Source organism: Pogona vitticeps, chromosome 15 (genome assembly GCF_051106095.1).
Source record: "Pogona vitticeps strain Pit_001003342236 chromosome 15, PviZW2.1, whole genome shotgun sequence".
NCBI lineage: Eukaryota > Metazoa > Chordata > Lepidosauria > Squamata > Agamidae > Pogona > Pogona vitticeps.
The window spans coordinates 13,929,451-13,956,210 of record NC_135797.1 but is presented as its reverse complement, the minus strand read 5'-3'; the positions used below and the strand labels follow the sequence as shown (position 1 = coordinate 13,956,210).

The 26,760-nt window shown below is 51.2% G+C and overlaps 3 protein-coding genes and 2 long non-coding RNA genes across 6 annotated transcripts in view; 2 read left to right on the top strand and 3 right to left on the bottom strand.

Annotated features, from left to right (window-relative positions):
• The window catches only part of TTC24 (tetratricopeptide repeat domain 24), a 40,172-nt gene extending 29,976 nt beyond the window's left edge, over positions 1 to 10,196 (top strand). The window contains exons 7-11 of the mRNA XM_078382157.1: positions 6,042 to 6,145; positions 7,020 to 7,153; positions 7,734 to 7,851; positions 8,805 to 8,884; positions 9,389 to 10,196. Coding sequence (XP_078238283.1) covers positions 6,042 to 6,145; positions 7,020 to 7,153; positions 7,734 to 7,851; positions 8,805 to 8,884; positions 9,389 to 9,588 — 636 coding nt within the window. The 3' untranslated portion in view covers positions 9,589 to 10,196. The remainder of the gene's footprint in view (positions 1 to 6,041; positions 6,146 to 7,019; positions 7,154 to 7,733; positions 7,852 to 8,804; positions 8,885 to 9,388) is intronic.
• Positions 1,472 to 6,058, bottom strand: LOC144584914 (uncharacterized). Its single transcript, XR_013539398.1, has 2 exons — positions 3,257 to 6,058; positions 1,472 to 2,107 (listed from the first exon to the last, which is right to left on the bottom strand). It is a non-coding gene; the product is annotated as an uncharacterized LOC144584914 (long non-coding RNA).
• A 638-nt stretch (positions 10,197 to 10,834) lies between the features above and the next one.
• LOC110091217 (uncharacterized) lies at positions 10,835 to 13,534 on the bottom strand. Its single transcript, XR_012082064.2, has 2 exons — positions 13,120 to 13,534; positions 10,835 to 12,001 (listed from the first exon to the last, which is right to left on the bottom strand). It is a non-coding gene; the product is annotated as an uncharacterized LOC110091217 (long non-coding RNA).
• A 90-nt stretch (positions 13,535 to 13,624) lies between these two features.
• On the top strand, positions 13,625 to 19,566 carry NAXE (NAD(P)HX epimerase). Its single transcript, XM_072984038.2, has 6 exons — positions 13,625 to 13,833; positions 15,107 to 15,215; positions 16,098 to 16,208; positions 17,603 to 17,716; positions 18,294 to 18,441; positions 18,914 to 19,566. Exons 1-6 carry the CDS (start codon positions 13,640 to 13,642, stop codon positions 19,114 to 19,116), a joined length of 879 nt encoding a protein of 292 aa, XP_072840139.2. The 5' UTR covers positions 13,625 to 13,639; the 3' UTR covers positions 19,117 to 19,566.
• Positions 19,513 to 25,713, bottom strand: GPATCH4 (G-patch domain containing 4). 2 transcript variants are annotated; one of them, XM_072984039.2, is made up of 8 exons: positions 24,980 to 25,713; positions 23,863 to 24,027; positions 23,004 to 23,077; positions 22,579 to 22,671; positions 21,627 to 21,734; positions 21,078 to 21,181; positions 20,931 to 20,981; positions 19,513 to 20,431 (listed from the first exon to the last, which is right to left on the bottom strand). In XM_072984039.2, exons 2-8 carry the CDS (start codon positions 23,948 to 23,950, stop codon positions 20,041 to 20,043), a joined length of 909 nt encoding a protein of 302 aa, XP_072840140.2. In that variant the 5' UTR covers positions 23,951 to 24,027; positions 24,980 to 25,713; the 3' UTR covers positions 19,513 to 20,040. The 2 variants fall into 2 exon arrangements, with proteins under 2 accessions (XP_072840140.2, XP_072840141.2); XM_072984040.2 differs by lacking the exon at positions 22,579 to 22,671.
• Between the last annotated feature and the right edge of the window lie 1,047 nt (positions 25,714 to 26,760).

Genomic DNA, 26,760 nt, shown 5'->3' with positions numbered 1-26,760 from the left:
CCCTCCTGGGAATAAATGGACCCGTTTAAACCTTCAGATTCTTCTGAATCACAAACAAGAGGTAATCCACTGTATTTCCAGGAATCTTCATTCAGAATGTTCCTTCTTTCAAATAAAATTACCTTTCCTTTCTGTACATCCATCTGGCAGACTTTCCACATTTCAAAACCGATTTGGGAAGCTGACTTACCAAGGGATGAAGAAGCCGAACAGCAGAAGCCGAAAGGAGTCCGAAGGTGATGATGGAGACGCCGGAGATGGCAAGAGTTTTAGATGATTCGCTCTTATCCCACGGAGGGGGTGGAACAAGTCGAGGGTACCAATTTCGTTAAGTACAGGACAAGGCTAATCACTCCTCCCTTCTTGGAGGGCATCTCCATGTCCTGACCGGCAACACGCAGGATCCCACACAGTCTCTGCCCTTCTCCAAATACTTAGGGTCACGATAGGTGTCCTGAGACCTCCTGGAAAGGCTTCCCCTTGGCTCGTTTTTCTGCTCCTCTCAATGGATTTTTATCTGTTTCCTGTCCTCTTTTTTCCCTGCTTTTTGAAGGACCGTCGTAGGCGTGTCAAGGATGGCCTTGGAGGCAATTCCCCTCCCAAGCCAGGCTCCATCTCAGGCAAGTTGCCAGGGCGTCCTTTTCAATTATGGGGTGAGAGAAAGAGGGGAGGGCTCGAAAAGCCCCTCAAGGCGAGGAGGACACCTCCTCTGAGCAGGTGGCTCAGAAACTGGATGGAGGAAAGGCAACACCCTCAGCCCTCAAGAGGGAATATGGAATTAGGACAAAATGGACCCGATCCGAGGCGGATCCCAACTCCCCTCCGAGCCCTGCCCTGTTTGAACAAGAAAGGAGCCATCGGAGGACCAATGAGGTTGGCGCCAGAGAGGGTAGACGGGGTGAAATCCAACAGGGAAGGAGGCAGCTGCGGTCGGGAGGCCCTCCTCGCTCACGGTCTCCTCAAAGCCTCAACCCCGGGGGCTTCAAAACACTTGCCTTTTCTTTCAGGCGGCTGCTGGGGGTGGGGGTGACTGCCGTTATCTGCTGTCAAGTGGAAACCTGCTTATAGTCACCCTGATGGGACTTTCAGGGCAAGCCTGGTCTCTCAGGAGGGGCTTTCAGCAGTTCCTCTCCCCGAGTGAGTTCCCATAGCCGAGCGGGGATTCGAACCCTGTTCCCCAGAGTCCGAATCCATCACTCTCTATACGACGCCCGTCTGGGTCCAGGGCAGGGAGAGGCATGGAAGGGAAAGAGAAGGCCCCCGCTGTCCCTCCTCCTGACTGTTCGGTGGCGTGGATGGGGGACTGAGATTCAGTCTCTGCCCGAATCCCCACAACCCATTTTTCTTTGAAATCCCTTTCCTCGCCTTGAGCCCTCCCGGTCTTTTCTTGCCAAGGGAACGGGCAGAAGGGAAGGTCCCGTGACCGGCCGGGTGTCCCTGGGTTTCGGGGAGACAGAAGTACGCGAGGCCGTTGTGTGATGCTGGACGTCAAGCTTTAATAAGAAGGAAGAAGCCAGGGAAGCATCATCCTGAAAACAAGGAGGGAAAGCCACAGAGATCTCATGGAAAGCAACAGACCGTTTTATATGTGTAGGATTGGACAAAAGCAGGCCAGGAGGGAGAGCAGGAGGGAAGGACGGAGGGTGTGCGCCCCACGGAGTTCCCTCAGGCGCCTCTTCCTCGAGGGACCAAAGAAGCCTCTGGCATCGGATTTCTCTCCCCTGGACTCAAAGGTTGGTGGAAGAGGACTGGGTGAGATCAGGATGACCCTGAAGGCGGATCCGGGTTCAAAAGCCGAAGGAAGGAAGAACGGAGAACAGCGAAGGGACCAGGAGACCATGTCAGAGCGAAGAGGAGACGGAGGCAGCCGTGGGTCTCACGAAAGGGGGTTCACACTCCTTGGCGTGGCTGTGGTCAGAAAGGCTAGGAGTAGCGGCCTCGGAGGGACCATCGGCTGACCATGATGATGGAAGCCCCTCCAATGGACATCGGCAAATTTTGAGAAAAAATTGGGCCTGGAATTTCCAGAATTGGAGATGATGGATATATAACAATTACATCAGGGGGGGAAATGCCACCAAGTCTACCCGACATCGTGGAGCAGGTCCTGAGGGGAAAAAAGCGAGAGAGCCAAGATTAAGGACTCTGGGGGAGCAAAAGGGAACCCGCATCTCCATCCCTGAGGTTCCCCTCCAGCCTCCGGGTCACCTCCGTGAGAAACAGGGACGGGAAAGGGATTCACGGCCTCCCCATCTCCGTCCCCCCCCCCCCAGGAGAAACTCCCGGTCCCATCGCCTTTCCCTGGCAGTGGAACGGAGGAAGCCCTTTCCCTCCTGGGAATAAATGGACCTGTTTAAACCTTCAGACTCTTCTGAATCGCAAACAAGAGGTAATCCACTGTATTTCCGGGAATCTTTGTTCAGAATGTTCCTTTTTTCAAATGAAATTACCTTTCCTTTCTGTCGACGTAAATCAATCTGGCAGACTTTCCACATTTCAAAATGGTAATCCAGAATCTCCTACCACCTCTATATCATTGCAAAATTTCTCGTTATGGGTTTCACCCAAGAATCTTACGACGAGGATGAGCCTGGAAATGTTTTAATTCAGGAACTGCCTTAGTGAAAGATTAATCTGTAGCCTTTGTGAGGCTGAACGTCTGCAGGCAAATTGGGTTGGAGGTCATGGGTATGGACAGGTTCCCCACCTCCACCCCATAGCACAGGCTACCTACTAGAGAAGTCCTGGGAGCCCTCTTGGGTTGGGGGCTCAGGGACTGGGGCAGAAAATGGGGGTCTCACCTGGACATTATAGGTGAGCGTCTGCCCTGGATGGATCACAAGAAGCTTAGACTTTGAGGAAGGAATTTCTAAATGTCCATAAAGGCTTGATAATTGGGAACCAAACAAAACTCTCAACCGTCTGAAGGGACAAGTATCTCTTGCAAGGCCAAAGGAATGCCATACCTGGCTTCCAGGTAGGTACTCAAGAGGCCAGAGAGCAGCAGAGGCGACCTGAACTCAGCACCACCAACATGGCTAGAAAGGGCCAAAGATTCTGGATCAAGAATCCAGAGGAAAGTTCGGCCTGGATAGGGGAATCATTCGGCTCTCTTGTCCCCCGAACTACAGCTTCCCTTTTGAACAAACAATTTCAAGATCTTTCCATCAGATTCATATCAAGTTTTGCAATTTTGGAGAATTTCTTAATTTTTCTTTTCGTTCATCCCTGTAAATAATTTCGGAAGGTGACTTACCAAGGGCTGAAGAAGCTGAACAGCAGAGGCCGAAAGGAGTCCGAAGGCGATGTTGGAGACGCCGGAGATGGAGAGAGTTTTATACGATTTGCTCTTGCCCGCAAGGGGATGATTAAGGGGGGGGGGAAGGTGGGACCAAGATTGTTAAGCAAAGGACACCATGAACCGTTCCAAATTTCAGGGACTGTGTCTGCGCTTTCTGGTAACTGCGAAGGTGGATCCAGAAGGGTCTTTTCCCCTTCTCCGAATTCACAGGCTGTGACATCTTGGAAAGGCTCCACCTTGGTGCTTTTTCGTGTTCCTCTTAATGGGTTTTTCGGTGCTCCCTTTCCTCTTTCTTGGTTTAGATGCACCGTCTTCGGCATGTCAGAGATCCCCTCGCGGGCAATTTGTGTCCCAATCCAGACCAAGCCAATCCCTGCCCCCAAATAAAAGTCACCACGGCGTCCTTTTAGCTGGGAGAGATGAGGAATCGGTAGGGATCGAAAACACCCTCAATTTGATGGCTTCTCCTCTGAGACAGTGGTTGGGAAACATGACTGAGAAAAGGAAAAGACCCCAACCGCTGGAAAAGAACAGACGGAACGGCCAAAATGGGCCAGATCCAAGGTAGATCCGAACTCCCATCCATGCCCTGCCGTGTCTGAACATGAAGGGAAGGTGGGTGCCAGATGGCGAGAAATCCCACTTTTGAACAGAGAGAAATCCGACAGGGAATGACACGGCCACGCTGGAGCCCTGGGTGGTGGCGGACGACCTGCTTCACAAAAACCATCCAGACGGGCTTAACTGTCCCTTTGGGGGGGGGGCAAAAAAAGCAAATAAAAGGAAAATAAACCTCGCAAACGTTCCAGTGGAGCTGAAACTCCCGGGCTTTTCATAACTGATCCTTTCCTTTGTCCAAGGATGGGAAGCGTTCAAGGCTGGCGAAGGGCTTTGAAGCCTAGAAAGAAAAATCTGGGGTGACCCCGGTGGCACCAACCACGATCCAGGTTGGCCAAAGAAGGGTGGGTGGGTGTGGAGTGTCTCCCAGGAAGAACATTTCCCCCTCCATTGTGTTCACTGATGATACCAGATTTCCTCCCCTCCATCCAAGCGATGCCAGGTCGAATGCTCTCCCTACTTTTAAAACAGTGAGAAAGCCCTTGCTTTTGGGTACGTTGAAACCTTTCCTCGAAAATAGGAGGAATCTGTTCGGTTGGTTCTTCCCGTTGAAGAAGAAACAAAATCAAAATCAAATCAACAAACACAACCCTTTCAGAATGATCTATTCTAGTTTCAGCCCCTTAAAATTATTTTCTTTAAAACAGTGGTTTTTGACGTCTGCTGTTCTCCAAGGTGGCTGAGTAAGAAATCACTACCATAATCTAAACCTTTCTCTTTAAGGTTAAATCTACTAAAGCAAAGTCAGGGAAAAGGTGGCACACGAGGGAATGTGATTGTCCTTAAACAAAGTTTCTTGAAGGGTTTCTTCAAGATTTGGAAAGATTTTTTTTCAATCCGTTTCTTAAAGCCATGTTGATTTCTTGAGAGGGAAATTGAGGCGGTTGCGTGGGCAGAAATGCCAGGAAGAACCCACCCTTAAGCGGCACCGGATGGCACCGATTGACCGAAAGCAGGGGGAAACGAGCCCTCCGTCGGGATGAGCCCTTAAAGGGTCGCAATCCAGTATCAGCAGCTATCTAGGACGGATCGTGGGCCTGCATTTCGACGAGGGGAGAAGCTGACCTTCCACGCCGTGAAGAAACAGGAAAGGAAAGCCACGCTTTGGGTCACAAGAGGCAGGGTGGCTTCTGGACAAAAAGCCTCTGGGCTGAAAAGATGCAAGGTGTGCGCACACATCCACCTCCCTGGATCACCTCGTCCCTCACGCAGTCCTGAACCAGCTCTGCATTTCCACCGCGTCCAGCACAGCGTGCACTTCTCTAGCGAGACACCAAGGACCGGACGCTCAGCGGAAGGCACCGTCCCGAATACTCAGGACCTGCTTCTTCTTCCCCAGGGAACTGCCTGAGCCGGACCCATCAGGTCTAATTTAAGAACAGACAACTATTCATTTCAATGTACCGAAATGTTCTCATAATTACTATGACGAGGCCTGTTTTCCTGGGTTCACCTCCGTTGACTCTTTCTTCAGACTAGAATGCCTTGGTTTCCGTCATTCGGACACAAAAGCCAAAGAGTTTTTTGTATTAGCTTCAAACGTTTAGCATTAGCTCCTAACACCGCTTGCGGCCGAGCTCTTTGCAAGCCCCTGTACCGGCGTGAAGAAAAGAGGTGGTGTCATCGTTGGTCTCCTCCCGATGCCCAGCTCCTTCCTCACGTACTCTCTAGAGAGAAATAGGCGGCCGAAGGAGGAAGTTAATTAAATTAAACAAAGCCGCCTTTTACTAGTGTTCTAGCTATTGAGCTCAATGGGCACATTTATTGTAAATACGCCTAGTGCTAGTTAAATGCAGGTTTTATTGTTTTTGCTGGTGACTAGGTGTTCTTGTTCTCATTGTCTGTTGTGGTTTTGTACTGTATGACGTGCAGTTGTGCCTTCATCGGTTGTGAACCACCTGGAGCGTATTTGCAGTAATGGGGCAATATAGAGGTTTTAATACCTACCGACCGACCGACCTACCTACCTACCGTGTGCCATATCGGGGTCTAAGAAGGCCCAGATTAAAATAAACCTTTCAGTCTTCAGTGTGTCCCCAAGACTTCACTGGGTTATTAATCCCTTTAATGCAAGATCAAAGGGATCCCGATTAAGATGCGACCTCTCTGTGTCTCTCTTCAGAAGCAACTTCCCAGATCACACCCTGCCAGCCAAGTCCGGTTCGCCGTGTCGCTGCAACACAAGAACGAGAGCTTCCCTCCTATGGCCTGCCGGGCGAGCGACTCGTAAGTAAGAGAAATACCACCACGGCCCTGCCTTGCGCTTTTCGCAACCGCTGGGATTCTCAGCTTCCTTTCTGCCCATTTTCCTCAAATGTTTTTTTCTCAGACCAAGGAGAAATAGAAATGACGGGTGAAGGAGAAGTGGAGAACACCCAACTATGACTAATAGCACAATGTGGATATTTTTAAAAAGCGAGTCTCGTGGAGCGATTTTTGGGAACTGTAGCCAAAATAAGTAACGTTTCCCTGAGAGATATTTACAAAATCAGCACCCAGAAGAACGGTAGTACCCCCATATCTGTGGGATCAATATCCACAGTTTCACTTATCTGCAGTCTGAAAATATTTAAGATATTAAAAGAAAAATGAGAAATATGTATTTTTGTGGTGTATTCGCCAAAACTGGTCACTAGAGGGGGCCAGAGATCATGTTCTGTGTTCTTGTTGAAGAATGGTCTCTGGCTGCCTCTAGTGGCCAGTCCTGGTAATACATAGTGGGCATTACCTGAAATGAGATGCTTCTCCCAGTCAATTTTCAGAAGTTAAGTTTCAAAGGCCTTTTAAACACATTTTGAAGCGACTTTTCAAAGCTTAGGCCCCCTGTCTTACAAATCGTAAGCGGCTGGGTTCTGTTCCTTTAACATAAGAAAAAGTCGCTGGCAAGAAGCCTGCAAACGGGATTGTAACAAGCCTTCTCCTCCCAGGCTGAAATGACTCAACAGGATAAATTCCTTTTGAAAACTAATTTTTCAGCTCAAGATTAAAAAATGGTGGGGTTGGTGGGTTGTTGTTTGGTTTGTTTGCCACACGCTGGCTTCCAGGAGCCCGGACGAAGTAGCTCAGAGTCTGGATTTGGTTTATTGGTCGTTGATCTTAGGTCTGTTGGGCAAGAAGACCACCAGAATCAGCGATCCGCCCCGGTCCAGTCCCTGAGCCATGGGCTACTGCACTGGGGGGACCTTGTGGCCCCTCAAATACCCAGCCCGAAACCAAAGTACCGTGGAGCCTCAGGTAGGTCGTTCCGTCGGCTTCCTCTCTCCTTCCCTTCCCACCTGCACGGAGCGGCCAAACCACGGTTCAGAAACAGGGCAGAACAAAGACCACGTCGAGGAAGAACGGAAGTTCGCAAACCATGGTTTGTGCCAATTGTGGTTTGTTGTGACCCCGGGACTGGCAAACCAGAGTTTAAGCGCTTGCTTTGTCTCCAGAGAGAACAAGACGAGAATGCAAGCAGCCCTTAAATAGGGCGAACCGATAGGCCTCAAGACTATCTATCTATCTATCTATCTATCTATCTATCTATCTATCTATCTATCTATCTATCTATCTATCTATCTATCTATCTATCTATCTATCTATCTATCTATCTATCTATCTGTCTGTGTCTGTCTGTCTGTCTGTCTGTCTGTCTGTCTGTCTGTCTCTATCTATCTATCTATCTATCTATCTATCTATCTATCTATCTATCTATCTATCTATCTATCTATCTATCTATCTATCTATCTATCTATCTATCTATCTACTTATTTATTTATCTCTCCCACCTATCTGGTCAATATGACTAGCTTATTAGCTCTCGCTCTTCCTGCAGCTCAGATCGGGGCACCCGGGATCCCCAACGGAGACACGGCCTTGCTCGGCAAGAGCACGGAGGACACTCGGGGTCCCTCGGCATTCCCGGATTTTCACAAGCAGGGACAGGAGAGCAGGTGAGCTCCTCTGGAGGAGCAGCTGGCCCCGAAGGCTGCTGGCCCCTGGAAGGTATGCAGCCGCCGAAGGTTTCAGAGAAGAAAAGGGGTTGCCGGAGTGTTCTTTTATATCCCAGAAAAAAATGTTTCCATTTAGACATAAGACATAAGACATAAGAAATTTATTTGTCATTGCGCTCACAAGTGGGTGCAACGAAATGAGGTGCTCTTCCCCAAGGTAAAACTGGACAACACTACAAAAAAAAAAGTTAAAATATACACAACTTTCACCATCCAAATATAGATACCCCGTTTTCTCTCAGCAATTAAAAAGTCCACCAAAAACTTATGGCCCCGCATTTAAACTCAATACTGCACTTGGGTAAAAACTGTTCTTGAATCTGCTCGTCCTTGCTTTCAATACCCTGAATCTCCTTCCTGATGGTAATAGTTTAAAGAGCTGATATCCCGGATGAGAGGAGTCTTTCAGTATGTTAGATATCTTCCTCTTACATCTGTTCTTATACAATTCTTCCAAAGAGGGGAGTGAACAACCAATGATGTTTTCGGCCGTCTTGATCACCCCTTGAATTGCCTTTTTCTCTGCCACTGTGCAGCTCGTGAACCATACACAGAGACAGTAGGATAATATGCTCTCAATCGAACTCCGATAGAAGGTGATTAACAAACTCTCAGTCAATTGTTGCTTTCTAAGAATCCTTAGAAAATACAACCCCAAAGTGTTTGCCTTTAAGCATTTGCAATATATTAAAAAGCATTTGCATCTCTCTCACACACACACGCACACGCACACGCACACACACACACACACACACACACACACACACACACACACGGGGTGAGCAGAATGAAAGCAAAGTGTCTGTTTTGCCAAGGCAAAAAACAAACAAAAAAAAACCTGGACAAGTTACTTCTCAGCTCTCAGCGGCTTCTCTTGTTGTTGTTGTTTCCAGCCACCTCAACACTTTCCTCTACCCGGATCCTTTGCACCAAAACTGCCTCCAGAGCAGGAAGGCCTGCCACGCACAAACATGTAGGTACAGCAGGGAGTTGTGGGGGGGGGGCTTCTCCTTTGCTGAACAAAACTAGACGGCACAGTTAACGCAGCGTTTTCAAGCAGGGTTCCCTGAAGGAGGGGAAACACTCTTGTTTCCTTCCACATGTCCCAAACTCACTGGCTTTTATTTGGCAACCGGTCCTTGAGAAGTAAACAAAGATTTTTGTGTGCAAGCCTGGCTGCTCAGACATGGAGCTTTGAAGGATCAGGGTATCTAGAGGGAAAGTGTACTTTCCTAAATTTTCTTTAAAAGGTGGTTGGTCTTGGCACTGCTCAAAGAGGCTCAAGGGCTGCTCTGGTGTTATTCACTTTCAAAGCAAAGGCGGTGGAAGACACGTCTCGAACTGCAGCCATTGGCAGCCTGGGTTTGAATCTTGCGTCACTTTTGACAAGAGTAAACCCATCTCCCCAATCTGAGGGCGTTCTCCCAAAAACCCCAAATCGGGGCGTCATCTCCTGTTTTTCTCTTTCGTCCGCCAGGCCAGCAGGAGCGTGGAGCCGTCCAGCCGAGAACAAGGACCTTACAGAGGTACATCGATTCATGGGCTCTGGCGGAAGGGATCCCCAATAAAAAAATTAAAATAAAAATCTTCAGCGGGAGAGAGGAGGTCCTTGAGGGCACAGGCAGGAAGCCAGGAGAGTGGCTGGAAAAGTCTGACAAGAACAGAAGGCCTTGGTGAATCCATCCAGATGTATCCATACAGGTTCCCAGTAAGAAAGCCATCGGGGTTTAGCTGTTTAGCCCTCCGGTGAGCCAAAGGGGGGCCCCGCGGGCTGCGATGATCTTCTGAGCACCTGGCTCAACCTGTTAACACACACCCCTTCCTCCTTTTCCTGTTCCCTTCCTTGGCAAAATGCTTCTGACGCATACACGCTACACAGCCTCTGCATTACCCGCTGGTATTGCTTTGACCCCCCCTTGAACCGTCGTGGCTCCGCCCTCTTGAGGAATCTTGGGAGTTGTAGTTTGAGGAGGGGCTCAGAACCCTCAGCAAGAGCAGCCTGGCACACACACACATACGCACTACACGGAGCCTCTAAACGACTGCTCCCAGGTCACAGCCCGAGTGAAACACACACACACACCAAGTGAAGCAGCGACAGCGCAGAGCCTTGTCACGCCTTCTCTCTCCTTCCTTTCTCAGGGCCCCGGGGCCTCCCGTTTGCGTCTCCGGCCGGCACCTGGAGCCCCGCCAACTCGGATGGAAGGAGAGGCTGAAGTCCGTCGTGTGTGCCTTGATGTGACCACGACTGGGCGCCCGATGGACCACCGGACGGGAACCTAGGAGGGATTCTAGGTCCAAACGGCCATTCCACAAACAGCCGCCGGCTGCGGATCCTCCGACGGACACGACACCCTGTCGGGGAAAGCAGCTGCCAACAGGTCACCCAAAATGAGGACAAAGAAGGTCCACATTACTTGCACAAAAATTGCATTGGCTGATATGTGTATATACCGATATGTGTATGTGCAGAGGCAAAATTAGACGTGGTTCTCGCTATTTAAAAATTCAGGTGGGGAACTTTCTCCTGACTCCACTGCTGCTACCCGGAGATGATCGTGGCTGCATAACTCTGCACCAGGATGGTGGCCGATAAATGAATACTATCGGTGAAGAAGAAAGCTTAAATTGAACACAGGCAGGATTTTGTTCTACCTCTTGAGTAGAACGCTAAAAACCAAATTGCAAATCGTGGTAAATAAAAAACGGCAACCGGTTCAAAGGAAAAACCTCACGAGACCTCTTTTGCTCGAGATTTTGAAGCACAGATTCGGTGGGCTCTCCCATCAAGGCGGCTTCAGCCGTGGGTTCTCCGCACCCGCTGGGGTTAGACTAGATGACCTCTGAGATTCCTTTCAAATGTACGATCCTGCCATTCAGTGAAACAGGAACGGTTCCAGCAAAACATGAAGCTGGACCAAACTGGACTCCATACGTGGCTTTATTAGTCATGCGCGAGGTGGAAAGCTAACAGGACAATGAAGGGGAAAGGCTTTGATTGTTATAAACAACATAAATAAATAAATAGGAGCCCATTCCTTTAGGAGGGTGAAAAGTATAAATCTGAGTGACGCTTGAAGCAGATTTCCTACAACGCCGCCGTTGCTCACGTTACAACCTGTCAACTCAAAACAGCGCCATTCCGCTGACTGTACAGAGAACTTTTTAAAGTAATATTTTCTGGATCATTGGTGTCGGAACCTTCCGGTCTCTGTGGTCAATGGGATTTGTTGGGCGGAAAGGTTTTCCCAGCCTCCAGGTCTAAGCCAACGAAGGGCCAGGGGTGGTCCCGGCGAGCCTCCGATGGGTCTTCTGCAGGCTGCCTCCTATGTTTTTACCGGAATTCCTTCGGTCTTTCCAGCAACCGCAGTCCCCTCGGAGGTCCTTAAGCCGTATTTGGGGGGAATACGCCACGCGCCTGACGGGATATTCCAAATCGCTTTCGGTGTCTGGGTCGGCTCCGTTCGTCTCTTCTTGGGGGTCTTTCCCCAGAGAGCTTTTCCCCGAAGGCCTTTGTCCCGTGGAACGGGCAAGAGGCTTCCGGGTGAGACTGGACCCCTTGTGGTGACCCACTGCTGTCGCAGGGTCGGGAGGGCTGTGGGGCAACTGAGTACCTGGGTTTGGACGCCCACCAGGACTGGGAACCCCAGAGGGACCCATCCTCCACCCTTCGGATCCTGAGCTCTGGGCAGGGGAGTAAGCCGGGTCCCCGGGATCAGCACGCAAGAGGCTTCCAGGGGACGGCCCGCTTTCCAAGCCTGAAGGTGACTCAATGGGGGAGCTGCTGTACTCAAAGTCTGAAGGCAGGCCGTGCGCCAGGGAGCTCAGCGCCACCGGCGAAGCAGGGGAGACGCTGCTGGGTTCAGACTGGGACAAACTGGAACTGGACTCTTCCCAAGAACTGCTGTATTCAAAACCGGAGGAGCTGGTCAGTTCCGGCGAAGAGGAGAGACTTGTGTAGTCGTAGAAGGAGGCGCTGCTGTATCCAGAGGGCTCTCTTCCGGGAAGCCAAGAGGAAGCCCGCTGTGCCTCTTTCTGGGGATGCGCCTGCATTTTCCTCTTGGGGTGTGTTGGGTGGGGTACTTCTGCACTGTTGGAATCAATAAAGGTGAGATTCAACAAGGCGGGAGGACAGAACGGGCTGAGAAGGAACCAGTGCGAGCACTTTTGCGTCACGGGGAATCTATGGGATTGGGGCCCTGCACGGAGGGGGCCTGGTCACAGAAACCAAACAGGCTGGCCTTGATGGGTTTGGGGTTAAGAACGGTTCTGGCTCTGTTCGGAGGCTGGCTTGCATGTTTTGGGGTCTCTCTGATTTCCCACACATATAAAAAGGGTTGAACTCCGTGGACCTTCCAGCCCTTAAATTCTACGACGCTATAATTTTTTTATTTCTTATTATGGGTTTAAAATATGTTTACCCCGCCTTTCTCCTAAAATAGGACCCAGAACTGGCTCGCTTCGACCAAAGTGGACCCAACAGGAAGTGCCAGGGGCCAACTGGGCAGGCACAGAAAGCTACCCTGCTTCGCCCCCTACGAACTACAACCCAATGGTAGACTGCCACTAAACTTGGAGGTTCTGTGCACCTGTGTAAGAACCCCCCACATGCCAGGCTGTATTAGACCCAGGGCTCCTCTGGTCCAGCACCCGCTTCCCAACAGCACCTACATTGCCACCTCTTGAGAAAAAGCAAGAGAGAAATGGCCAGCCTCTACCGGGGCACAAAAGCCAGTGGGGTGTCCCGGATAAAGGACTCAGAAGGCCCGCGTTCAAATCCTGTCTCGGCCAGGGAGACACCCTGCCAGTGGAAATAAGAAACCACTCCTTGACTATCTTCCACATACAGTACTTCGAAAACATTATTAGGGCCTCCATAATTCGGAAGCAGCTTAATGGGGCATAACAACACCCGACGGTACAGTTCACCTAATCATGGAGGCTCTACACCTGGGAGGCTAATAAACAGCTGCGCAACCAGCTCGTTCTGCGCCTCGGACTTCTCGGGACACCCACGCGGGAGGGCTGCGCTTGGGGTCAAGCAAGGGGTCCGTGGGCACAACGAGGGTCCCGTGGCTTTTCGTTTTGCAAGAGAAGAATCCACTCAACCGCCATCTTGGGACCCGACTTTACGTCCCCGGCCCTCCCTTCCTGTACCTGCTCCTCTCCAGCCACAGACCCACACAACACACACACACACACACATACCCTCAGCAAGCTGCGCCACAACCCCCAACCTCTCGGAGGGTCCGGCTGCCCTCGGAAGGCGGCCGGCGGGGCCGATTTGCCACCAAGGCGTCGCCCCCTCTGGCATCGCCCGGCTGCCCTCCGTCCTTCCTCTCCCGAAAAGGGGCTTGGGGGGTTTTATTTGGGGGGGGCGCGTCTTCCGCCTCCCCGGGCGATCTGCCTTTGGTTCTGCTTTCGGAGGTTTCATTGTTGCCAAACCAGCCGGCCGCCCGAACAAAGTAACCAGGAGAGGCAAACAAGGCGACCCTTGTTTATTGTTGTTACTGTTGTTGTGCTTCTCCGGTTCGGCGTGGGCCCGATCCGGCTTCGGTCCCTCCAGATCCCGGGAGGGAGGCAGGGCGGGCCCCCCAGACAGGCCTCCCCGCCCGCCCGCCTGCCTGCCTTGCCTGCCTTTGCCGGGAAGAGGGCTGGCCTCTCCCGAGCGGGAGGCGAGGGCGCTGCGCAATTACGCACGGCCGCGGCGCGCGCTTGGAGAGGCCGCATGCTGGGGCTCGGACGTCGGGGGACGGCGGTGCTGGGGCTCGGCCTCCTCCTCTCCCGCTCCGCCCTCGCCGCCCTCGGCCCGGGACGCTGCTCGGCGGCTCCGGGGCTCTGGATGAGGCCGGTTCCTGCGCCCGGCTCCTGCGCTCCGCCCGCCGCGGCCATGGCCACCCAGGCGCCGCTCAAGTACCTCGGGTAAGGAGGGTCAGGCGGGCGGGCTCGCGGGGGGGGGATCCGAGGGGACCTTGGGGGGGGGGTGCGAGGAAGAGGCTCCCGGAGCACGGGGCTTCAGGGCATACGCAGAGCGCCCAGGAGAGCCTGCTGGACCAGGGTCCTCCCCCCCCCTTTAAATCCTTGGAAGACGCCCAGAATCCATTCCCCCCCCCCCAGCGGGCCAACGGTCAGGCGGGGCGGAGGAAGCCCAGGAAGGATCCGGTCGAGTCGGGTGGAGGAAACAGGCGGGCCCCAAAGAGCAACACCTGTGAACAAACATCACACTCTGGTTTCGTATTGAACAACAACAATAATCATAATATTTAGTAATCGGAGAGCTGTGGGGAGGAGCCCGTCGGGTCCAGCCTCTCTCGGGGAGGCCCGGAGAAGTTGCGGGGGGGGGGGGTGCGCGATGGGACTCCCTTGCAGAGACCGGCCTCTCAGCCACGGAGCTAACCAGCTCTCTCCCCCCCCTCCTCCTCTGTGTGTGTGTGTGTACAAACACACACACAATTATTATGGTTGAGCTTAAAAGTATTGCAGGTGTGTACATTATATTTGGCTCTTTATCTTATTGCATATTATTGATTTCCTTGGAATGCTGTGTGATATAGACTAGAGCAGTGGTTCTTAACCTTTGTTACTCGGATGTTTTTGAACTGCAACTCCCAGAAACCCCAGTCAGGACAGCTGGTGGTGAAGGCTTCTGGGAGTTGCAGTCCAAAACTCCTGAGTAACCCAAGGTTAAGAACCAGTGGACTAGAGCATAAATTCATTTTTATTTGAAGTTAAATAAAGAAATAATAAATTAATACATTCATTTACCCAAAGAATATAGTACCTGCCACATTTATGTTTGTATTCTGTATTGTTTATTTATATGTAAACCATATTAATACTGTATGCTTGTTTGGGTGTGTACACAGACATAATATTAATGTTGTGGTTAAACGTGTTGCGTGTTTTTATCTTATATTTGGCTCTATACTGTACTGTACTATATTGCGTATTATTATTGATTTCCTTGGAATGCCCCCTGATGTATATCTTTACGTCCTGAGAAACATGCAAGGAAGTAGGGCAGGCCAGGAGGAGGGAAGGCGACTGGATCAAGGCCACTGGGGGTGGGGTGGGGTGGATTCAGGAGAAAGGCAGAGGCTGCTGCTGGTGGTGATTCGAACCCAGGTCCCCTCCCAACCACCCATCCTGGTCCTTCTGATTGTCATGCTAAGCGCTTCTTTCCTCTCCCGACCAGCCAGAAGGAGGCCCAGGCCATTGATCAAGAACTCTTTGAGGAGTACAAGTTCAGCGTGGACCAGCTGATGGAGCTGGCGGGGCTGAGCTGCGCCACCGCCATCGCCAAGGTAGGCTGTGCGGGCCCCCGGAAAAGAGCGAGAGGACGAGAGACGCGGGTGTTTTCCTGCGGGCCGTGGTGGTTCAAAAGTCTTGTTGGGCCAGGCCAGCAGTGGCCGAAGTTGGCAAACTCAAGAGAGACCAAAATAAAATGTTATTTCTACATTTCATACCAAGCAGCAAATTCAAAATAATTTTACGAGGTTTGGGGGGGGGTGTATTCTTTTTCAATGTAAACATTTATTTTTTCTCTTAGTTGAGCTGTTATAATATGCTGTGCAGTCATCTTTGGCGACCCCATAAATGACTCACCTTCAAAACGGGAGCCGGTCCATTTCGTATTAGGCCTGCCTCTTTCCCTGCTTGCCTCCAGAGCTGATGATGGCAAAGGGCAGGCAGGGAGGTGTGAGGGGTTGCCTGGAAGTGAAAAAGTGGGTACAGAATACTGAAATGCTCAGGAAACTGTTTATTTTAATTTATATATTCATTTAATTCCTCTACCACCCATCTGGCTGAAGAGTGGTCTAGAAATAGAAGCTTTTGATAACAGAGCCGAGCTGTGAAGTCTTGGCTTCCAGTAAATCTTCCTTTCCTGAGTTTTATCATACCTTTCTTCCAATTTTCAGAAGCATTTTTACTGGGCCATAAATCCCAGAAACATCTTCTTTCTATTATTGTTTTGAATTGTTTTTAACTGTTTTAGTTTACAATGTTTAATGGAACCCGCCCGGAGTAGACTTTGTCTAAAAGGGCGGGATAGAATTCTAATAAATAAATAAAAATTCTAAATTTGTTTTCCTGCACACAGTCCTTGAGCGACCTTTCTTTCTCTCACCTAGATTTTGCTTCTTCGCTTTGAAATAACGCGTGTTTCCCTCTCCTTCCTCCCTAAGGCTTACCCGCCCAGTAGCTTCACCGTCAGCCCGCCGTCTGTCTTGATCGTTTGTGGGCCCGGAAACAACGGAGGAGATGGGCTCGTCTGTGCTCGGCACCTAAAAATGTTTGTGAGTGAGCTGCTTGGTTTCCATACAGTGCAAATGTAGGGTTGTTGTTTAGTCGTGCCCGACTCTTTGTGGCCCCCACGGACCAGAGCATGCAAGGCCCTCCTGTCTTCCACTGCCTCCCGGAGTTGGGTCAAATTCATGTCGGTAGCACAATTATAGGGTACATTTGCTTTATTTTAAGGGGGGAGGAGAATTTTCTAGGGAAAAGGAGATTTAATATTGAAATACAGTGGTGCCTCGCTTAACGAGTGCACCGTATAGCGATGTTTCCGTATAGCGATCCCTTTTTCAGGATCGCTATACGGAAACATCCCCGATCGTCGCAATGGGGAAAACCTGCATTGCGAAGATCGGGTATTGCGGCGGCCATTTTGGAGCCGCCGAACAGCTGATCGGCGGTTCCAAAATGGCCGCCGGAAGCCCGGAAATGGCTGCCGGCAGCCGTTTTCGCGCCCTGCCCTCGCTTAGCGAAGGCGCGAAAATGGCTGCCGGCACCTGGAATCCTCGCTGAACGGGTAAGTAACAAAGGTATTGGAACGCATTAAACGAAGTTTAATGTGTTCCAATACATTTCCCCTACCCGTTTAGCGACGATTTCGCATAGCGAGGGTTAATCCGGAACGGATTAACCTCGCTATGCGGGGCACCACTGTATGAGGACCGTGGCTTGTGGTGCAGAAACCACGCTTTGAATAAAAGATGTCACTCCCATCAAAACGTCGCCCTTTTGAGGGTGACGGTGAGCCTGCTGTGTTTGGATTAAAAGATTACGGCCAGAATCCTGTTGAAAGCGTCATTTAGGGCCAAAGCCTAGCTCAGTGTCCCCTTCGGGCCTCCTTCTGGCCCAAACCTGGCATTCTGGTGTGCGCAGAAAGCTCTTGGGAGTCACTTTTAGTTCGGCCTGTTGAGAGGCAAGGTTTTTCAGGTGTCGGGAAAGCGAAACTTGGTTCAAAATACGGTCGAAAACGTCTTTTCCAGTGTTTTCCAAACAGTTTCTGAAATGGTTAGAAACACCAACCCTGCAACATTCAGACTCCCGTTTGAAAGTAGGACGGGGTTAAAAAAAAAGAGTGGAGAAACCCCCCTTTTTCCTCACGCTTTTAGGGGTGATCCTTGCTACGCAGATATATAACTGCCTTAAAACCCTGTATCGACTCCTTGATTAATAGCACGTCTTCTTTCCAACCCCATGGAAGAGAATTATTTAAAAGTTCCGTTGAAACCAGAAACTAGAGAAATCTGATATATATATATATGGGTAGCAGGATTCATGCTGAAAAATTCCAGATGCTTTACTGGAGTAATAACTTCATTCGGCCAACCGAAAAGCTGCATTTTAAGTCTAATAATTTAATTTAAAATGTATTATTGTTGTTGTTATTTGTTTTTTTCAGGGTTATGAGCCGACACTGCATTACCCGAAACGCCCCAGTAAGCCGCTCTTTGAAGGTTTAACCACCCAGTGTGAGAAAATGGGCATCCCGTTCCTATCAGAGTTTCCTTCAGAAGTAAGTTGGCCGCCCGCTTGGCTTTTCCGGAAGCTCATGTCCGTTTGGCGAACTTAAGAAAATAAAAATGCAAGGGAGCGAAAGAGGTGGACGCGTCAGGGGCAGGAATTGAAGAGCGGAGTTTGCCGGTTTGTGAAAACAGGAGCTGAGGCTGTTACGGGAACGGCGGATGAGACAGACGTCAGACCTCGCTGCTCGTTCTCTGCTTGCCACGAAATGCTTGCGGCTTTTGTAAAAAGGGGTCGTAATCAAGAACGGTCACTTTTCGCTGTTGAAGCTGCTTCTGGTTGTACAAAAGTCTATTTCCTTATTCAGGATTTTTGCTAAGGCATTTTATTTAACTCCTGGATAGCTCAGCGAGTAAGGTCTCTGGCTGAGAGTTCGAATCCCACCCCCACCCCCAGGGCTTGACAAGGGTTTGGACTGGATGATCCAGAGGGCCCCGGCCAGCTCGGTGGCTCCAGGACCCTTTTTCGGGCAACGACGGCCACCTGCAGCTAGAAGATCCACGCTATGAAGGCCGGGTGCGGTTCGCAGGCGGCGCCTGGCCCTCAACGCTCTCTTGCTTTCTCGGCAGGCGGCGCTGATTGACGAGGTCTACGGCCTGGTGGTGGACGCCATCTTCGGGTTCAGCTTCCAAGGGGCAGTGCGGGAGCCCTTTGGCTCAATCCTGAGCACGCTGGAGAAAGTCACCGTCCCCATCGCCAGCATCGATATCCCATCAGGTACGTGTGGGTAACGTCCTCGGTCAGGGCACCTGGTTTAAGGGATGGGGGGGGGGAGAGGATGGTGCCAAGGGAAAGGTGCGATTTAGGGACTTGATCCTCTCACCTCTCCTCGCCGATGCCATCCTGCTAGCCAAGATTCTGAGCCCCAGAGGAGACCGAACGTTTCTTCGTGCCCGGCCACCCCCCTCCTTTTCTGCATCAAATTGGGAACGTCTGCATTGCTGTGCCAAATTGACATTTACTTGGGTAGATGTCGCCGATTACAAGGCACGTGGGTGGAACGCCCAGCATCTTCCAACCCAGGGGATGATGGGCCTTGTAGGTCAAAGGAACATCTTCCGGTTCTGTGGATGGGGGGGGGGGGAAGAGCATTGGTATTTTTAGGGAGTAGAGCCGAAGGCCGTAGAGAAATGGCATCCGTCTCCAAAGCTCTTCCTTCACTTTCATTGCTCTCTTTTTCGCTTTTCAGGGTGGGACGTGGAGAAGGGAAACCCGGACGGGCTGCAGCCGGATCTGCTGGTCTCTCTCACGGCGCCCAAGCAGGCGGCCAAGCACTTCGCCGGGCGCTACCATTTCCTGGGAGGCCGCTTCGTCCCTGCGGCGCTGCAGGAGAAATACGCGTTGAACCTGCCCCCCTACCCGGAGACGGATTGCGTCCTGCGGCTGGCCTGAGCCCCTGCGGCGCGGGATGGGGGCCGAGGCGGGAGGAGAAAGGAAGGCTGGTGGGCGGAAGTCCAGACGGTTCCCTGTTTGGTTTTGGGGGAGGGGGGCTGGTGAAAAGCCGGTCCAGCTCGTCGTAGAGGGACCTGCTTTTTACTCGATCTAGCTATTCGGAGGCAAGAAGCCGAACGGCTTAAGCCAAACGCCCGAGGAGAGGTCAGGCCAAGAGGGAAAGGGGTCTTTGCAAACCTCTTAAACCTGCTTAAGTGGAGGGGCTTGGTTAGATCCGGGCTGACCAGCAGAGGACCAAGGCCAGATCCAGAGGCCTCTCGGCGGTCACCCCATCGGGAACAGATTTGGTTTTCCCCCTGTGCCTCCAGCACCCGCTTGTAAGAATTCCATCAGACCTTTCTTGTTTCAAAGCGATAGTTTTTATTAAAACAGAAGGTATTGTTTCCACAACAGCGTCCGCTGCCTGGGGCCTCTCTTTTAATGGTTGGGCTTCGTGACCTCCCCTTGTTGTGGGGGGGGGGGGGAAGTCTGCCTCATGTGGCCTCTGGGGAGGCGCCCGGCGGAGAAGGAGGAGGGATCAGGGCTGAGAAGCCAGGGTGCCCGCGGGCCCCTGAAATGCAGGCGCAACGCTTCGTAACCGGCTCCCCTTCAGCGCGAACTCTTTCTGGAGTGCAAGGGTGTCCAGAGCGCGAGGGCAGCCAACGGTCCGTCCATTTTCTTGAAGGTCAGCATGGCATCCCGTGGAGTGCAGGGTGTTAACTTATCACGTGGTCGTTGCACCACGTAATGTGCAAAAGGTAGGCAGGAGCGCAGCCCCCCTCCAAACCTCTCTGCTCCTCTCGCACAATGGAGACGGGACCCACCAGGAACCGGGCTCGGAGGATGATGTCCACGACCCTTCTGGCAGCCCCACGACCTCCCCTTTCAGTCGGCTTTCCTCTTGGTCTTCCGCCTGCGACCGGCCACCCCGGTCCGCGTCTCCTCCGTGGCCTCTGCGGCAAACCCTCCACCCTCCTCTTGATGCTTCCGCTTCCTTTTCTTCTTTTTCTCCTTTGGGGCTCCTCGAGCGCTCGCTTCCTCTCCTCCCATCCCTTCCAGGGCCCTGGGACTCCCCAGCTCAACCCACCGCTCTTTATCGCTTTTCTTGGCTTTCTTCCGTCTCCAAGCGGGGCTGGCCCCACGGCGGTCGTCCAGGCTGGGTCTCTCTTCCCCCGGCTTTGCTTCCGGCAGGTGGAGGTGGGTAGCCAGGAAAGCTTTCTCCTGCGCTTCCAGCCGGGCTAGTTTGGCGCTCATGGTGAAGCCGTGCCGAGCCCCCCTGGAGGAAGCACAGAAGAGGCGTCAACCAAAGAAAAATAACTATATTCGGGTCGCCCGCAAGCACGTACCCGGTTTTCCAAAAGCCCGCGCCACGACCAGAGTGCTTCTGGAGTAGAACCGGGTAGGTCTAAGGTTCGAGTCGCCCCATTGAGCTACAACGCACCAAGAGCGAGCTGGGTCAGTCCCTCTACCTTCCTCTGCCCAGCCTACCTCGCAGGGACGAAAGCCAAGGAAGCCACCTTGACCGCTTTAAAAGTTAAGATTTCACAACAGTGACTCCAGGCCTCTAAGCCGAAGAGGCCACGGGCCGGATCCTGCTGGCCAAAGAGCCCCCAGTTCCCTGGCACTTTTTTTAAGAACGAGGAGCTTTGGTGTGGCTCCAAAGGGAAGGCAAGGAGGATCTACAGATGGCCAGTAAATCGGGCGCCGTAAATGCATCCTCTCCACCCCATGCACACACACCCAGGTGGGGGTGAAGACCATAATTCCACACTCACTTATGGGCTGTCCTTCCCCCGCACGCCTGGACCAGTTCCTCGTCCGTCAGCCTGTGAACGACAAGAGGTGGGTGGGTGAGTGGTGGGACTCCCCCACGGGCAAGGGCCGGATCTGGGCCAAACCGCCCCGGGGCTCCCACCTTTTACCTCCTCGCCGACGACAGGTCCAGCTTCTCGTCCTCGTCACTGCTGCTGTCCGAAGAGGAAACCGGGTTCAAGGGTTCTTCTCCGCCGGACTTCAGCGTGGCTGCCTGGGAGGAGCCGAAACAGAGAATACAGTAGGAACCCCCTTATCCGCAGGATCTGTGTATCCGCTGATCCACGGCCCAAAATGATTAAAGGAAAAATCCTAGAAATATCTATTTTGAAATACAGGAGTGGCCCCTGAAGGGAGCTAGAGACCATGCTTACGGATAACATTCACTCTTACAGTGTTTGCTATTATCCACGTTTTTCAGTATCCGTGGGGGACCTTGGAACCTATACCTCCCGGACAAGGGGTTCCAACTGGAATTCTTAGCTCCAAAATCACCCCAACAAGCAGGCGAGGGGAGAAGCAAAAGGTTCCCCCTCCCCAGTTGAGTAACACCTAAAAGGCCCCCCCCGCCAGCCAGACTTTGGGTCTCTCTCTCTCTCTCTCTCTCTCTCTCTCTCTCTCTCTCTCTCTCAAAGTGATGAGTTTGCTTTTCCCCCTACCTTCACGAAACGACCGTATAGCATGTCCTTGTTCTTTTGGGCTTTGCGGGGTTTTTTATTTATAACGCTTCCGTCTTGCTCGGAGACCTTCCTCACTCTGACCTCGTCCTAGAGAGGAAACAGCCGGTGGGGGGGGAGGTTGAGAGAGAAGGAGCGCTAAGCGGCCGGAGCTCAAAAACCAGCGTTTGTTGGAATAAAATAAATATTAAAACCCCTCACTACAGCACTCCGACTCTTAGGTGCCCTCTTGCCGCCAGCAATTCAACACTCCTGCCCTGCAGAAATAAGAATCAAAAAGGCAACCTGGGAATGACACAGACCCAGCCCCGTTTCTTACTTTTAAAAAGAGTCTTACCTCTTTGTCGGGCCCGGGGCGAGACTGAGCCTCGTGCTCAGTGCCTCCTGTGTCCATTCTGAGTTTCGGCATCTGAGCTCCCCCCTCCAAAAAAATTCGTTTTTTTAATCCCGTGGCTTGGATCGGGCCCTACCCACACTTAGGGGGAGACCTTGGGCCGAGCCACGGATCCCTTCGGCCCACAGATTTTAGGGGAATCTCTTTAACCTAGCTTCTTCCGGCCAGCCTCGGCACCCGAGGAGACCAGCAAAGATTTGCTCTTGACTGGGAAAACCCGGGGTGGGGTGGAGGCTCTTAAGTGAGCGTCTCACAATCAATGCTGCTTTTCGGTTTCCCAACACGGGAAGGGAGACCCCAGCAAGGCCGGGGAGCCGCCGGCCGGCCGGCCGACCTCCCTCTCCCGGCCTGTTTTAAAACCTTTAAAAACTGCACGTCCGTCTTTCGAATCGGGTCCGCTAACCTCTTGGGTGTCTTCAAAACCTGGTGGTGCAGTTCTAATAAATGCTCCAAGGAGGGCAGGCGGCCTCCCCGGGTTCGAGCACTTTCAGCAATAAACCGACGGCCGCCCCAAAGATGACCACCCGCTGCCCGCTTTACCTTCCTGGCCTCCACGACAACGTTGGCCGCTGAAGCGTTGAAGAGATGGTCCCACCAATGGAAGGTGAACTCTTCGGCGGGATGGTGGCCCACCTGCGCCAGGAGGAGAAAATGAGAAGGTCCCCACGCAGGAAAAAAAACCCCATATCAACACCCACACACACACACACAGCAAAGAACAACTGCATTTTTTAAATACACATGCAGACTCAAAGACACATTGAACAAGTTTCTGGTCCTCAATGAAACTTTAGGATGTGGCGCAATGACCTGTAAAAGGGTACCCGATTCGCACGGGGTCCCCCTGAACAGCTGGGCAGTAAACCCTGGTTGTGATGTTCCTGTGGACCCCGTCGGACTGAAATTTAAGCCTTCTCTAGACACACACACACACACACTTGCTCAAGAGCGCAGCCTTTCCTTACCCCGGCCGTGTCACACTTCACTTTGACCTTGATGGCCTCGGAAATCCCATCTTCTTGCTTCCCGAGTCCTTTACCTTTAAAAATAATAATAATAAAAGGCATTTAAAAGCATGTGGGTAGGGAATGGGAATGAAGGACCCTTAGGAAGCACCCAGAAAAACCCACGACGCTTGAAATACAGGAGGACTCCCTGTATTCGCGGGGTACGGGTTCCAATCCCCGCCTGCAGATGCTGGAGAATGCAGATAATAGCAAACTCTATACAGTGGTGCCTCGCATTGCGTTAATTCTTTCCAGCGAAATCGCTGTAAAATGAAAATGTCATCATGCAATTTTTAAAAGCCCATAGAAACGCATTAAACCTGATTAATAAGTTCCTAGGGGCTTGAAACTCACCGTCCAGCAAAGATCCTCCATAGCGCGGCCATTTTCGCTGCCTGTGCAGCGAGCAATCTGTGCCAGAAACGAGCGGGCAGCCATTTTGTTTACCTGGCGGCCATTTTGAAACCACCGATCAGCTGGCCGAAAACCATCACTTTGCGATGATCAAAGCAGGGAACCGATCATCGCAAAGTGAAATTTCCCCCATAGGGAACATCGCTTTGCGATCGCTTTTGCAATCGCAAAAACATCGACGTCTAGCGATTTTGTCATCGAACGGAGCGCCCGTTAAGCGAGGCACCAATGTATGCAGCTCGGCCTCTGCCCCCTTCTAGGGGCCAGATCTGGAAACTGTAGAAATATTCCCAGGAAATTTCTTTTAAATTTTAAGACTGCAGATAAGTGAATGGATCCTGGGGATACGAGGTTTTTACACCTGTACTTTCTGACTTTCCCACTCCGCAACCCAAACACACACCTTTTTTCCAGCCGTGTTTCTTCAGCTGCTTCTCTGCGAAGGTCAACCCTTTGCTCCTCATCTTCTCCTCCGGCGAAGCTTTGCTCATGAGGAGGGCTGGGATTTGGGGTGCTGGCAGCGAGAATCCGTCGTCCTTGAAGGTGCCGGATCCGTCCCCTGCTCCCCCTGAGCACCAAGGAGAGAAAAACCGCTAGAGGTTTCAAAATAAGCCTCTGGAACGTACTTTAAAATGAATCGGGTCTTCTTTCCTCCTATAAACTTTTAAAAATTCTCTTGCCATCATTTTATTTTATTTTATTTTTTAAATCTCCGGTGGTAGAGGCATGTTTCAGAATAAAAATAAAAAGTTTTGGTAAGATACAGTACATGTTTTTTTAACGAAGGCTGTTCTCCTGAACATTGACGAATTCAAACCGGCCCACTTGATTTTTTTTTCCTTTTACCCTTTGAATAGTTTTTTAAAAAATATAATTTCCATCAATGACTGATGTTCCTAAATATTTAAAAGTCAAATAACAGAACTCCAAAGGAGATGCTTTTTAAATTTCCTTTTGATTTGCTATAGGCGTGGTTTAAACATCATAAATTTGATTTTTTTTAAAAAAAAATGTGCCAATACAGGGGTCCAACTGTAAACACCCACAGCTTCTCTTAAAAGGGGATGGTGACCCATCCCCATCATCCTCACCATCACGCTGCAATACCTCATTTTAAAAAGCAAGCTTTCGAGACCCACTGGGCTCCTGAACTGGGTTGAGTCTCAGGAAAAAAGTACTGTATAGCCCCTTTTCATGATCCTTGGTTATTTATTGGCCAAATAAGGCAGGATTTGCCCCAAAAAACCTCAAGGGGGAGACTTGCAAAAAAAAAAGCGAAATGAATGGATCCACACGTGCCCAAGCAGGCCAACCATTCCAGCGACGGTTCTATAGTTCGGACTACGCACCCTGGGATTTGTAGTCCCCCCCCCCAAAACTAAGAAATGCAACTTTCCCAAACTATTCCAGATGAGCCAAGAAGGGGGCTTAGGTGGCTAGCTGGCTTCCCTCCCGTGCATGCAACACCCCACATCCTTTTCTTTGCACCCCGACCCCTCTCCCTTTTTTGCCCCACTCACCCCCGATCCTAAAGAGGGGCGCAAGGCAACGCGCAAGGAGAGGCGCGGATGGGAGTGGCGGTGGGGAGGAACCTCGCCGCTTGGTTCCTGCGGTTCCCCCCCCCCCTCTCGTTTCAGCCTCGTGCTCGGAGAGGAAGCGACCGTCTTTGCAGGGCGGAGGGGGGGTCCAAAGGGGGCCGCCGGCCTCTGTCCCTCCTCATCCGCGGACCCCGCCACCCGCGGAAACGCGCGGCCCCCCGGAGCGCAGGAGTACCCAGCTTTTTGGAAGGGGGGACCTGCCTTTTCTTTCTTTTTTACTTCTCTGCGGGACTACCCTTCCCAGGATCCCTCGAACCGGAAAAGGCGGGGGGGGGGTTGACTGCAGCATTCTGGGAGTCATAGTGCAAAAAAAAAAAAAGTAATTATAAATAAATCCAGCCCCTCAAACCTCTGCACGCCTCTGCTTGGACGCGGCCTTTGGAAATGCTTTGCATTTTGTTAAGGCGAATTTTTTTTTTAAAAAAAAGTTTTTTTCCTGGACGCAGAAGTGATTTTTCTCTTTGCAAACTGGGTGGCTTCCTGGCAGGAACTCCTCAGGACTGAGAGAAATTGTCTTTTTTTTAACCCCCCCCCCCCGCTGTTTTCTTCCTGCTGCAAGGCGCACGCAAAGAGATCTCCTCTCCAAAAAAAACCTCGTTCATGCCATATACGCTATGCTACCGAGGAACCGGGTGCTAATTTTGCTCCATAAAAGCTCAAAGGGGTGGGGGGTGGGGAATCTTGAACTCAGTGCCTTTTTAAAAGAGCCCCCCCCCAAAGGTCCCCTGGCTTGTGATTGAGCACCAGCTTTTTTCTTTTGGAAATTTGTGAAACCTTTAGCCAACTTTCTCAGCCTCACGCCATCAGCCCCCCCCCCCCCCCCAGGAAAGCCACCCAAGTTTTGCAAGGAGAAATTCCACTTTTGGCTCCCTCAGGGTTTTTTTTTTAAAAAAAAAATTATATCTTTCTTCCTAAAATTTCAAATTTTAGAAACAGGGCCTGCCATGTCCAAGCTGGTTTTCCAAACATTTTGCATGCCACCTTGGGTCTCCCCCCCCCACCCCACAAAGGGGAAAAGTTGGGATGAAAATCACATAAACAAATATAGTCCATGGGGTTAGCAAAAGCTACCACGCACTGGAGAAGAAAGCCTGCCGGGCTAATAAAAGTTTGCTTGCTTTGCCTGGATGGTTTGTAACATTTTTATCCAACTTGTAGGAAATCCTTGGATTTATTTTTAATCATTTCTATGCTGCTTTGATTATATATTTAATCGCCTGCCTTTCTCCTAGTTAGAATCAAAGGCAGTTTACAATGTAATTTTGTTTTGTTTCAACGAAAATTGCAACGTTAAAAAAAAAAGCATGGTTGTATAACAAGATTAAAAAATACAGTTGAAAAAGGTATCAAAAGTGCCTCGTCGGTTAAGAAAAAAATGGCAAAACAAAGAATAGCAATGATAATGTTTGGGCTGCGCCTAGACACAACTAAACAAGAGGATTTGAAAGCCACCTCTTGCTGTTCTTGGCAAATAAAAAAAGGTGCAGGAAGAAAAAGTGGAGGGAAAAGATGTGTTTTTTGTGGAATCAAAAAACCACAACCTTTTGAAAGGGGTCCCCCAACGGTCATCTAGTCCAACCCTCTGCCTGTTCGGCAATCCACCCCTATAGCGTGCCCCTCTGGTCTCTGTTTCAAAGCACGCCAAGCAAGAAACACCTTTTGAAAGACCCCCCTCCTGGCGGATGAACAGCTCAGACCCCGAG

Excerpts from the sequence above, each read along its gene's own strand:
- NAXE (XM_072984038.2), top strand. The coding sequence starts at position 13,640 with ATGCTGGGGCTCGGACGTCGGGGGACGGCGGTGCTGGGGCTCGGCCTC. Across the intron at positions 13,834-15,106 it reads GCGCCGCTCAAGTACCTCGG|CCAGAAGGAGGCCCAGGCCA; the intron begins GTAAGGAGGGTC and ends TCTCCCGACCAG. Across the intron at positions 15,216-16,097 it reads GCGCCACCGCCATCGCCAAG|GCTTACCCGCCCAGTAGCTT; the intron begins GTAGGCTGTGCG and ends TTCCTCCCTAAG.
- GPATCH4 (XM_072984039.2), bottom strand. The coding sequence starts at position 23,950 with ATGAGCAAAGCTTCGCCGGAGGAGAAGATGAGGAGCAAAGGGTTGACC. Across the intron at positions 22,672-23,003 it reads TGAAGTGTGACACGGCCGGG|GTGGGCCACCATCCCGCCGA; the intron begins GTAAGGAAAGGC and ends CTCCTGGCGCAG. Across the intron at positions 20,982-21,077 it reads GACCTGTCGTCGGCGAGGAG|GCTGACGGACGAGGAACTGG; the intron begins GTAAAAGGTGGG and ends TGTCGTTCACAG.